This window comes from Salmo salar, chromosome ssa04 (genome assembly GCF_905237065.1).
Source record: "Salmo salar chromosome ssa04, Ssal_v3.1, whole genome shotgun sequence".
Taxonomy (NCBI): Eukaryota; Metazoa; Chordata; class Actinopteri; order Salmoniformes; family Salmonidae; genus Salmo; species Salmo salar.
The window spans coordinates 19,813,045-19,824,982 of NC_059445.1; the positions used below are offsets into that span (position 1 = coordinate 19,813,045).

At 45.6% G+C, this 11,938-nt stretch overlaps 1 protein-coding gene across 4 annotated transcripts in view; it reads left to right on the plus strand.

Moving 5' to 3' along the window:
- Positions 1-4,152, plus strand: part of LOC106602512 (zinc finger protein 69 homolog) — a 506,109-nt gene extending 501,957 nt beyond the window's left edge. For all 4 annotated transcript variants that reach the window (XM_045717536.1, XM_045717537.1, XM_045717535.1 and 1 more), the window contains 2 exons: positions 2,497-2,624; positions 2,985-4,152. In XM_045717536.1, the coding sequence (XP_045573492.1) occupies positions 2,497-2,624; positions 2,985-3,911 (1,055 nt within the window). In that variant the 3' untranslated portion in view covers positions 3,912-4,152. The remainder of the gene's footprint in view (positions 1-2,496; positions 2,625-2,984) is intronic.
- Positions 4,153-11,938: the final 7,786 nt, after the last annotated feature.

Below are 11,938 nucleotides of genomic sequence, written 5' to 3' on the forward strand. Positions count from 1 at the left end.
CCACAGATGACGCAGTCTCAGTCACGCTCCACACTGCCCTTTCCCACCTGGACAAAAGGAACACCTGTGAGAATGCTGTTCATTGACTACAGCTCAGCGTTCAACACCATAGTGCCATCAAAGCTCATCACTAAGCATCTGCAACTGGATCCTGGACTTCCTGACGGGCCGCCCTCAGGTGGTAAGGGTAGGTAACAACACATCCGCCACGCTGATCCTCAACACGGGGGCCCCTCAGGGGTGCGTGCTTAGTTCCTTCCTGTACTCCCTGTTCACCCACGATTGTGTGGCCAAGCACGACTCCAACACCATCATTAAGTTTGCTGACGACACAACAGTGGTAGGCCTGATCAACGACGAGATGGGTCAGAGAACTGGCAGCGTGGTGCCAGGACAACAACCTTTCCCTCAATGTCAGCAAGACAAAGGAGATGATAGATATCATAATGTGAATGCACCAATTTGTAAGTCGCTCTGGATAAGAGCGTCTGCTAAATGACGTAAATGTAAATGATCGTGGACTACAGGAAAAGGAGGGCCAAACAGGCCCCCATTAACGAGAGTCTTGTCTTTAAAATGGTGTAAAATAGTCATATGTTGGAGAAATTGAAGTAATAGCATTTCTAAGGTATTTGAATAACGCGCCACGGGATTCCACAGGCTGTTGAGTAGGTGGGACGATTTCGTCCCACCTAGCCCAGGGAGGTTAACATCAACAGGGCTGTAGTGGAGCGGGTCGAGAGTTAAGTTCCTTGGTGTCCACATCACCAACAAACTATCGTGGTCCAAACACACCAAGACAGTAGTGAAGAGAGCACGACAACACCTTTTTCCGCCTCAGGAGACTGAAAAGATTTGGCATGGGTCCTCAGATCCTCAAAAAGTTCTATAGCTGCACCATCAAGAGCATCCTGACCGGTTGCATCCCTGCCTGGTATGGCAACTGCTCGTCATTCGACTGTAAGCACTACAGAGGGTAGTGCGTACGGCCCAATACATCACTGGGGCCAAGCTTCCTGCCATCCAGGACCTATATACTAGGCAGTGTCAAGAGGAAGGCCCAAAAAATTGTCAAAAACTCCAGTCACCCAAGTCGTAGACTGTTCTCTCTGCTAGCGCACAGCAAGCGGTACCGGAGCGCCGGATGCGCGTTTATCGTCTAAGGAATGAGCGTCACACCGGGGCGGGATCGATTTGGAGGTGGAGGGTCCGTCATTGTAGACAATCTCAACGCTGTGTGTTACAGGGAAGACATCCTCTTCCCTCATGTGGTACCCTTCCTGCAGGCTCATCCTGACATGACCCTCCAGCATGACAATGCCACCAGCCATACTGCTCGTTCTGTGCGTGATTTCCTGCAAGACAGGAATGTCAGTGTTCTGCCATGGCCAGCGAAGAACCCGGATCTCAATCCCATTGAGAACGTCTGGGACCTGTTCGATCGAGGGTGAGGGCTAGGGCCAGGGCCATTCCCCCCAGAAATGTCCGGGAACTTGTAGGTGCCTTGGTGGAAGAGTGGGGTAACATCTCACAGCAAGAACTGGCAAATCTGGTGCAGTCCATGAGGAGGAGATGCACTGCAATACTTAATGCAGCTGGTGGCCACACCAGATACTGACTGTTACTTTTGATTTTGACCCCCCCCCTTTTTTTGTTCTGGGACACATTATTCCATTTCTGTTAGTCACATGTCTGTGGAACTTGCTCAGTTTGTCTGTTGTTGAATCTTCTGTTCATACAAACATTTACACATGTTAAGTTTGCTGAAAATAAACGCAGTTGACAGTTGACGTTTCTTTTTTTTGCTGAATTCATTTACACTGAGCTGCGCTTCGATAGATGGGTCGAAGATGGAAGACTGGTTTGCCCAGAAGAGATCGCCCTTGTAGAATCTTTCTGGTCGTAGTGTTGTAGAGCGGATACGTTGAAGTACTCTGTCTTCTCATAGGATTGTCTGTCCTTTCCTAGGCCACGTACGTCTTTAGTGAATAAGAGTTCAAAGTTCATACCAAGTTGCCATACTCAGCTCGTGTGGTATTCTGGCTGGTCTAGTCGAAATTCATCCTTTCCAGCGTGGTGATCGTCACCTCCTTCACGTTGAAATGAGCCCTTTTAAATGTATGGACACCAGTCCTCACGCCTCACTAAAATTACATTTAATCTTTTCACAAATACTTTCATATTTAAACATTTTAAATTGCACAACAATTCCATGTGAATCTGAATGTGTAGCCTTTCCAAGATACAACGCTACACATTTTGCCATGGGGTGGAGAGAACATTATACAGTTTTAAAGCTAGTTTCCTGCCATTCTACACTTTGTCATTGCTGCTCGCAGCTATGCATTTTTTTAAATGGATTAATTAAATGAAATCAATGCAACTTATGGTTACATACAAAAACACACATTATCATGTATGAACCTGACCAGGTAATTTACCAAATAAAACTCCATATGTAGAGTTCGCTGCCATTTTTGTAACCTCTTCCTGCAGGTGATTGGCTGGAGGCTAACAGAGGAGACTGGACGGCTATCTTGAATCCCCAGACCCAGACCGGTGGAGCCAAGGGCTTACGGGACAACATCACTGAGCAGGCCAGGACCAGAGGCGACAAAGTGGAGGTCAGTGGATGGGACAGCGTCCTTAACTCGGGGCTGCGGAACAACACTGTTAAAAACAACCAGAAACAGATAGTCGAACACAAAACAACATCTGAACTTACTCTGCATGACAACAGACTGACTGAGCCCTGGGCTAGACGTATATTTGGTCTGCGGGTACGGGGCGGTGTCTGTATGCGGCGGGAGAGACAGTCTCAGACGAAAGAATGTTGCGAACGACAGAGCAGCGGAAGGTTTAGTGTGAGTCGTCAGGCTAGGGCTGAACTGTGGTTACCATTTTATAATGTCATGTTTCTGTGTGTAGAGCAAATGGGTTCTTATATAAACCTTTATGCTTTTCTGCTCAATTTGTGTTTACAGTCTGCTGTCCATGACAGCCTGCTGACATCTGGTGTTGCTGGTGGGAGAGACTGGGCCTCTGAGGTGGCTAGTCACAAACCCTGGCCCCGGATCAGGACACTGGATCAGGAGCCTTCGCTCTTCCTTCCCGAGTCGGAACCAGGACCCAACTACAAGGGACAGAGACTCCACCACCACACAGAACACAACCAGTGGACAGGTGGACTGAACAACCTCAGTCCTGGTGGTCATCAGAGAGACAGAGGCTCTAGTCAGGGATCCAGTCTGCAGCCCAGACCCTTCTCTTCACAGTCTCAGTGCAGGGATGAAGCAGGGCCTGGGGCTGATAGAGATAGACCCTCCTGTTCCTATGATACAAACACCACAGTGTCCATGATAAACAGAGCAGGTCACCCTGGGCTGCAGCCTTCACAGAGAGTGGTGGGAGACCCCCCTGGTGGTAGTCTAACAGGAAGTCTTTCCTCTCCATCAGGATCTCATCTAATGCCTGGTGAATGGGTTCATAAAAGGTCTGGGCCTGGGTCTAGCCTTCCTCATTTACCCCATGGTTACCCTAGCAATACAGACAGAGTCAGGATGGGTGTTCAGCACAAGCGCTACCTAGCCTCTAACACAGCACAAAATCCCAACAACACCCAAACAATGGCTAGAGGTCAAGGAGGGAGCTCAAAGACTAACCACCTGAGGCTGGCTCCTGCTTCTACCTCCTCTGGTGTCATTGGGAGGCCGAGCATTAGGACTGACGCCGACAAGCCGTACACCTGCCCAACGTGTGGGAGGCGCTTTGCTAAAGCGAGCTATGTGAAGATGCACCAGACCGTTCACACCAAGGAGAAGCCCTTCAAGTGCAAACTATGTTACAAGAGCTTCTCCTTCCTGACTAACCTTATCAGACATAGGAGTATCCACAATGGGGAAAAATCGTAGCAGTGTGGCCAGTGATGTACACAGGGGATGTCAGGGAGCCATTATTTAGGTGACGTATTATAGTTATGTGAAGTGTCTTTGGGTAAGAGTACCCCTCATTAACCCTTTGTTAACTTGTCATTTGAAACAGGCTTGTGTCAACTGTTTTTAGAGAGAGAGTAAACCTAGGCTAGAACAAGGATAGTTGAATATTTACCTTACTGAGGTGATGTAGATGGAATAAAGTCATTCTGTTATTTTCTACTGTGTTCTTGCTAACACACTGTTCTTTATAAACAAATCTGCTCTGAGCTTGAAAGATGGGGATAATGAATAGGAGATTTGATGTGTAACGTAATAAGCAATGGCGTATTTGAAAAGAACAGCATGCATACCCTTTTCATTTAACCACATCCTTTGAGCTATGATGCCAACCATTAAGTATGAGGCGTTATACGTGCCTATTCCTTGATTGTAGTATTCAACTGATAAGGCAATGCCGCAATAGTGATTTTTGGAAGAATTGTACCGCTCATGCAACGAGAACCGGAAGCACCGACTGCTAGCGGAGCAGAGTGGATGATTGTAAGTAGAAACTTCAGTGCAAACTTCTTTGGAAGACTTGTGGGGGGGGGGGGTCGCAGACTGCTGTAGAAGGTTGACTGGAAGATTGTTACACCAGATAATGTGATTGAACCAAAGATTTTTGGTATCCATTACTGGGAGTTACATTTTAGGTACTGTTTGGTGTAGCACAGAGAATTTTCTACCAACCTTAACTTCAAATTGTATTGGTCACATACACATATTTAGCTGATGTTATTGCGGGTGTAGCTAAATACTTATGTTCCTAGTTCCAACAGTGCAGTAGTATCTAAAAACAATTCACAACAATACACATAAGTAAAAGAATGGAATTAAGAAATAAATATTAGATCGAGCAATGTCGGAGTGGCATTGACTATAATACAGTATATACATATGAGATGAGTAAAGCAGGATGTAAACAAAGTTTCCAGTGATTCCAAATCTATGTATATAGGGCAGCAGCATCTAAGGTGCAGTGTTGTGTAACTGGGTGGAAGCCAGCTAGTGATGGCAATTTTTCAGTCTTTCGGTCCCAGCTTTGATGCACCTGTACTGATCTTGCCTCCTGGATGATAGGGGGGGTGAACAGGCAGTGGCTCAGGTGGTTGATGTCCTTCATGATCTTTTTGGCCTTCCTGTGACATTGGGTGCTGTAGGTGTCCTAGAGGGCGGGTAGTTTGCCCCCGGTAATGCGTTGGGCAGACCGCACCACCCTCTGGAGAGCCTTGCGGTTGTGGGCAGTGCAGTTGCCATACCAGGCGGTGATACAGCCCGACAGGATGCTTTCAATTGTGCATCTGTAAAAATGTGTGAGGGTTTTAGGTGACAAGCCAAATTTCTTTAACCTCCTGAGGTTGAAAAGGCTCTGTTGTGCCTTCTTCACCACACTGTCTGTGTGGGTGGTCCATTTCAGTTTCAATGACGTGTACGCCAAGGAACTTGAAGCTTTCCACCTTCTCCACTGTGGTCCTGTCGATGTAGATGGGGGGGTGCACCCTCTGCTGTTTCCTGAAGTCCACAATAATCTCCTTTGTTTTGTTGACGTTGAGTGAGAGGTTGTTTTCCAGGCACCACACTCCCAGAGCCCTCACCTCCTCCCTGTAGGCTGTCTCGTCATCATTGGTAATCAAGCCTGCTACTGCTGCGTCGTCTGCAAACTTGATGATTGAGTTGGAGGCGTGCTTGACCACGCAGTCATGGGTGAACAGGGAGTACAGGAGGGGGGCTGAGCACGCACCCTTGTGGGGCCCCATTGTTGAGGATCAGCGGAGTGGAGGTGATGTTTCCTACCTTCACCACCTGGGGGCGGCCGTCAGGAACTCCAGGACCCAGTTGCACAGGGCGGGATTCAGACCCAGGGCCTCGAGCTTAATGATGAGCTTGGAGGGTACTATGGTGTTGAATGCTGAGCTATAGTCAATAAACAGTATTCTTACATAGGTATTCCTCTTGTCCAGATGGGATAGGGCAGTGTGCAGAGTGATGGCGATTGCATCGTCTGTAGATCTATTGGGGCAGTAAGCAAATTGAAGTGTATCTTGGGTGGCAGGTAAAGTAAAGGTGTTATGATCCTTGACTAGTCTCTCAAAGCACTTCATGATTACAGAGGTGAGTGCTACGGGGCGATAGTCATTTAGTTCAGTTACCTTAGCTTTCTTGGGAACTGGAACAATGGTGGCCATCTTGAAGCATGTGGTGACAGCAGACTGGAATAGGGAGAAATTGAATATGCCCGTAAACACACCAGCCAGCTGGTCTGCGCACGTGGCTAGGGATGCCGTCTGGACCGGCAGCCTTGCGAGGGTTAACACATTTAAATGTTTTACTCACGTCAGCCACGCAGGAGGAGAGCCCACAGTCCTTGGTAGCGGGCCTCGTCGGTGGCACTGTGATATTCTCAAAGCGTGCGAAGAATGTGTTTAGTCTGTCCGGAAGCAAGACGTCCGTCTCTGCGACATCGTTGGTTTTTCTTTTGTAGTCCCTGCCACATACGTCTCATGTCTAAGCCATTGAATTGCGACTCCGCTTTGTCTCTATACTGACGTTTGATTGCCTTGCGGAGTGAATAACTACACTGTTTATAATCTGCTATATTACAAGTCACCTTGTCATTGTTAAATGCGGTGAACGCTACCATCTATCCACGGTTTCTGGTTAGGGTAAGTTTTAATAGTCACAGTGGGTACTACATCTAATATACACTTCCTTATGAACTCAGTCACCGTATCTGTGTATGCGTCTAGATTATTTTCGCACTCTAGCCGAAACAAATCCCAGTGCACGTGGTCAAAACAATCCTGAAGCGTGGATTCCGATTGGTCAGAGTTTTTGCCTATCGGACAGGAGGGGCAAGATGTAACGGTGGTCAGATTTGCCGAAAGGAGGGCGGGGGAGGGCCTTGTAAGCATCCTGGAAGTTGTAATGGTCGAGAGTCTTAGTGGGACAGTCAATATGTTGATAGAATTTTGGCAGCCTAGTCCTCAGGTTTGCTTTGTTAAAATCCCCAGCTACAATAAATGCAGCCTCAGGATGTAGTTTCCAGTTTGCATCAAGTTACCCTCACGGTCTGCGGCGGTGGAGTTGCCGTACCAGGCTGTGATGCAGCCCGACAGTACGCTCTCGATGGTGCTCCTGTAGAACAAAGGGGACCCTCGGGGACAGGCAGAATTTCTTCAGCATCCTGAGGTTGAAGAGTCGCTGTCGTGCCTTCTTCACTACGGTGTCTGTGTGGTTAGACCATTTCAGCTTCTCTTAGATGTGTGCGCAGAGGACTTTGAAGCTATTGACCGGCCCCATTGATGATGACGGGCGTGTCCAGCCTGGTTAACCTCTCTAGGGGAGGTGGGACGAAATCGTCCCACACTATTCAACAGCCAGTGACAAATCAGAGCGCCAAATTTAAAACCACAAAATGTCATAATTCAAAGTTCTCAAACATACGACTATTTCACACCATTTTATAGATACACTTCTCCTGAATCGAATCACGTTGTCTGATTTCCAAAAGGCTTTACAGCGAAAGCAAAACATTACATTATGTTAGGAGAGTACATAGACACAAAAAAACGCACAGCCATTTCCAAGCAACTAGCATGCATCACAAATACCCAAAACACAGCTAAATGCAGCACTAACCTTTGATGATCTTCATCAGATGACACTCCGTTATACAAAACATGCATGTTTTGTTCAATCAAGTTCATATTTATCAAAAAACAGCTTTTTACATTAGCATGTGATGTTCAGAACTAGCACACCCACCGAAAACTTCCGGTGAATTTACTAAATTACTCACGATAAACGTTGACAAAATACATAATTATTTTAAGAATTATAGATACAGAACTCCTTTATGCAATTGCCATGTCCGATTTTAAAATAGCTTTTCGGCGAAAGCACATTTTGCAATATTCTGAGTACATAGCTCGGCCATCACAGGCTAGCTAATTTGACACCCACCAAGTTTGGGACAACCTAAACTCAGAATTACCTTTGCTGTTCTTCATCAGAATGCACTCCCAGGACTTCTACTTCAACAACAAATGTTGTTTTGGTTCCAAATAATCCATAGTTATATCCAAATACCGATGTTTTGTTAGTGCGTTCAGGTCACTATCCGAAGGGTAACGCACGAGCGCATTTCGTGACAAATTTCTAAATATTCCATTACCGTACTTAGAAGCATGTCAAACGCTGTTTAAAATAAATGTTTATGCTACTTTTCTCGTAAAATAGCAATAATATTCCAACCGGGCAACGTTGTATTTATTCAGAGAGAGAAAGAAAAACATGGAGAAGTCTCGTGAACGCGCATCTCAGTCTCACTGTCCCCAGGCTGACCACTCACAAACAGAGCTGCTGTACTTTGCCCAGAGACAGCAGACACCCCATTCCACTGTCTGGCGACTTTAGAGAGCCAATGGAAGCCTTAAAGTGTCACGTTACAGCACAGATGCTGTATTTTCGATAGAGATGCAACAGAAGGACAACAAATTGTCAGACAGGGCACTTCCTGTATGGAATCTTCTCAGGTTTTGGCCTGCCATATGAGTTCTGTTATACTCAGACACCATTCAAACAGTTTTAGAAACTTTAGGGTGTTTTCTATCCAAATCTACTAATTATATGCATATTCTAGTTTCTGGGCAGGAGTAGTAACCATATTAAATCGGGTATGTTTTTTTATCCGGACATGAAAATACTGCCCCCTATACCACAACAGGTTAACCCTGAACACCACAATGATCTCCTTTGTTTTGCTAACGTTGAGGGAGAGATTGTTTACCTGGCACCACTCCGTCAGAGTGCCTACCTCCTCTCTGTAGGCTCATTGTTGATCAGGCCTACTACTGTCATGTCATCAGCTAACTTGGAGTTGGAACTGTGTCAGTCCATGCAGTCTTGGATATACAGAAGGGGACTAAGGACACCCTTGTGCGGCCCACATGTTGAGGATCAGTGTCACGGAGCTAATGTTGCCTACCTTCATCACCTGGGGGCCGCCTGTCAGGAAGTCCAGGACCCAGGTCCATATGGAGGAGTTCAGACCCAGGGCAGTGAGATTTTTAATGAGCTTATTGGCACTATGGTATTGTAGGCCAAGCGTTAGTCGATGAACAGCATCCTCACATATGCATTCCTTTTGTCAAGGTGGGTAAGGGCAGTGTGCAGTGCAATGGCGATTACGTCGTCCTTGGATCTGTCAGGGCGGTAGGCGAATTGGAGAGTTCGAGTGTGTCGGGGAGGGAGGAGGTGATGTGGTCTTTCAGTTGTTACTTTCCCTTTCTTGGGCATGGGGATGATAGTGGACACATTGAAGCAGGTGGGTATAGAGGCCTGAGCTAGAGATTGAAAATGTCAGCGAACACAACAGCTGGTCTGCACATGTTCTGAGGGCATTGCTAGAGATGCTGTCTGGGCTGGCAGCAATGCGAGGGTTAACATGTTTTGAAGGACTTACATACATCCTCAGTGGAGACTGGGTGTGTAGCCCACGTTGTCATCGGGGGCTCTCCTCGGCAGCTCAGGGTCATTGTGCTCGAATCTTGAGAAAAGGGTCTTTAGCTCGTCCGGTAGGATGGCGTTGGTGACTGTGATGTGGCTGGCTTTCTTTTTGTAATCTGTGATCGTTAGGAGACCCTTCCACATACGCCTTGTGTCCGACCCACTGAGTTGCTCCTTCACTTTGTCCCTGTACTTGTTTCGCCATCTTGATCAATCTGTACTGTTAACTTCTCTAGGGCCAGTGGGACGATTTCGTCCCACCTACGTAACAGCCAGTAGAATCCCGTGGCGCGTTATTCAAATACCTTAGAAATGCTATTACTTCAATTTCTCAAACATATGACTATTTTAAAGACAAGACTCTCGTTAATCTAACCACACTGTCCGATTTCAAAAAGGCTTTACAACAAAAGCAAAACATTAGATTATGTCAGCAGAGTACCCAGCCAGAAATAATCAGACACCCATTTTTCAAGCTAGCCTATAATGTCGCATAAACCAAAACCGCAGCTAAATGCAGCACTAACCTTTGGTGATCTTCATCAGATGACAATCCTAGGACATTGTTATACAATACATGCATGTTTTGTTCAATCAAGGTCATATTTATATCAAAAAACAGCTTTTTACATTAGCATGTGACGTTCAGAACTAGCATACCCCCCGCAAACTTCCGGTGAATTTACTAAATTACTCACGATAAACGTTCACAAAAAACATAAATTATTTTAAGAATTATAGATACAGAACTCCTTTATGCAATCGCGGTGTCCGATTTTAAAATAGCTTTTCGGTGAAAGCACATTTTGCAATATTCTGAGTAGATAGCCCGGCCATCACAGGCTAGCTATTTTGACACCCACCAAGTTTGGTACTCACCAAACTCAGATTTACTATAAGAAAAATTGGATTACCTTTGCTGTTCTTCGTCAGAATGCACTCCCAGGACTTCAACAACAAATGTTGGTTTGGTTCCAAATAGCGGCGTTTTGTTTGTGCGTTCAAGACACTATCCGAAGGGTAACGAAGGGTGACGCGCCGGCGCGTTGCGTGACAAAAAAATTCAAAATATTCCATTACCGTACTTCGAAGCATGTCAAACGCTGTTTAAAATCCCTTTTTATGCGACTTTTCTCGTAAAATAGCGATAATATTCCGACCGGGAGTCGTTGTTTTCGTTCAAAGACTGAAAAAGTAAAATGGACTCCTCACGTGCATGCACGCACCCGTCTCATTGTTCTCAGATCGACCACTTACCAAATGCGCTACTGTTTTTCATCCAGAGACTGCAGTCATCATTCAACGTTCTGGCGCCTTCTGAGAGCCTACGGGAGCCTTAGAAAGTGTCACGTTACAGCAGAGATCCTCTGTTTTGGATAGAGATGACAAAGAAGGCCAAGAAATGGTCAGACAGGGTACTTCCTGTACAGAATCTTCTCAGGTTTTGGCCTGCCATTTGAGTTCTGTTATACTCACAGACACCATTCAAACAGTTTTAGAAACTGGAGTGTTTTCTATCCAAAGCTACTAATTATATGCATATTCTAGTTTCTGGGCAGGAGTAATAACCAGATTAAATCGGGTACGTTTTTTATCCGGCCGTGAAAATACTGCCCCCTATCCATAACAAGTTAACACACCTTTTTAGTTTTGCTTTTCCTTATGGTGCTTTTTAGTCGTTCAGTTTTTGTTATTCTTTAGTTTTTTTATCCTCATGTTTGTTGTGTAGTAAATATTTCAGTTTTCATAGTTTTTGTTTTTTCCTGTGAAGCTCAGTGCATCGCATTCATGTCTGAAATCTGCTATATAAATAAAGCTTGATTTGATTCTAAAAGTCAAATGTATTCCCACAGAACAATGAGACAGATATTTCACTGGATGTATAAATGTGAAGCATCCTCTTGGCGTTTCCATTCACTACCAAATACGTTAGTGAGAGGAAGCCCAGTGGCCGGTAGTGGGAGAAGATGGATTTTGGCTGACGTTCTGCAAAATGTTCTCATCTATGAAACATTTGATCTCAATACAGTTTTCTGTTCCCAAAACTAGAATCTGTTACGAACATAGTGGACTTAAGTATTGTAGTTGTTACCCTTTGCCAAAGTGTTAAAAATGGCATTGTTTAGGAGTGCAAGGGCAAATTGAGTTACTGCATGCACACTTCAGAGTAGGCGTTCCCTAACGGTAATATGCAAATACATGCTGAACGCGCCAGCTCGTGCTTGATTCTGCCCACTGACTCATTTTTTCCCATTGGAAATGACAGGCTGTGGTCTATCTTGGGTTAGTTAGAAACATTTTTGGTAATCCGACGGTGGGTAGTGTTGCCGCCGCCATTTTGTTTTTCCGCGTCAACCAATGATAAGAAGAGGTGACGAGGAGTTGGGTCTGTTTTCAGTATGGATGTTGAAGGGGGTGTGTCATCTACCATCATGTTTACTCAAAAGTTCCCTTCA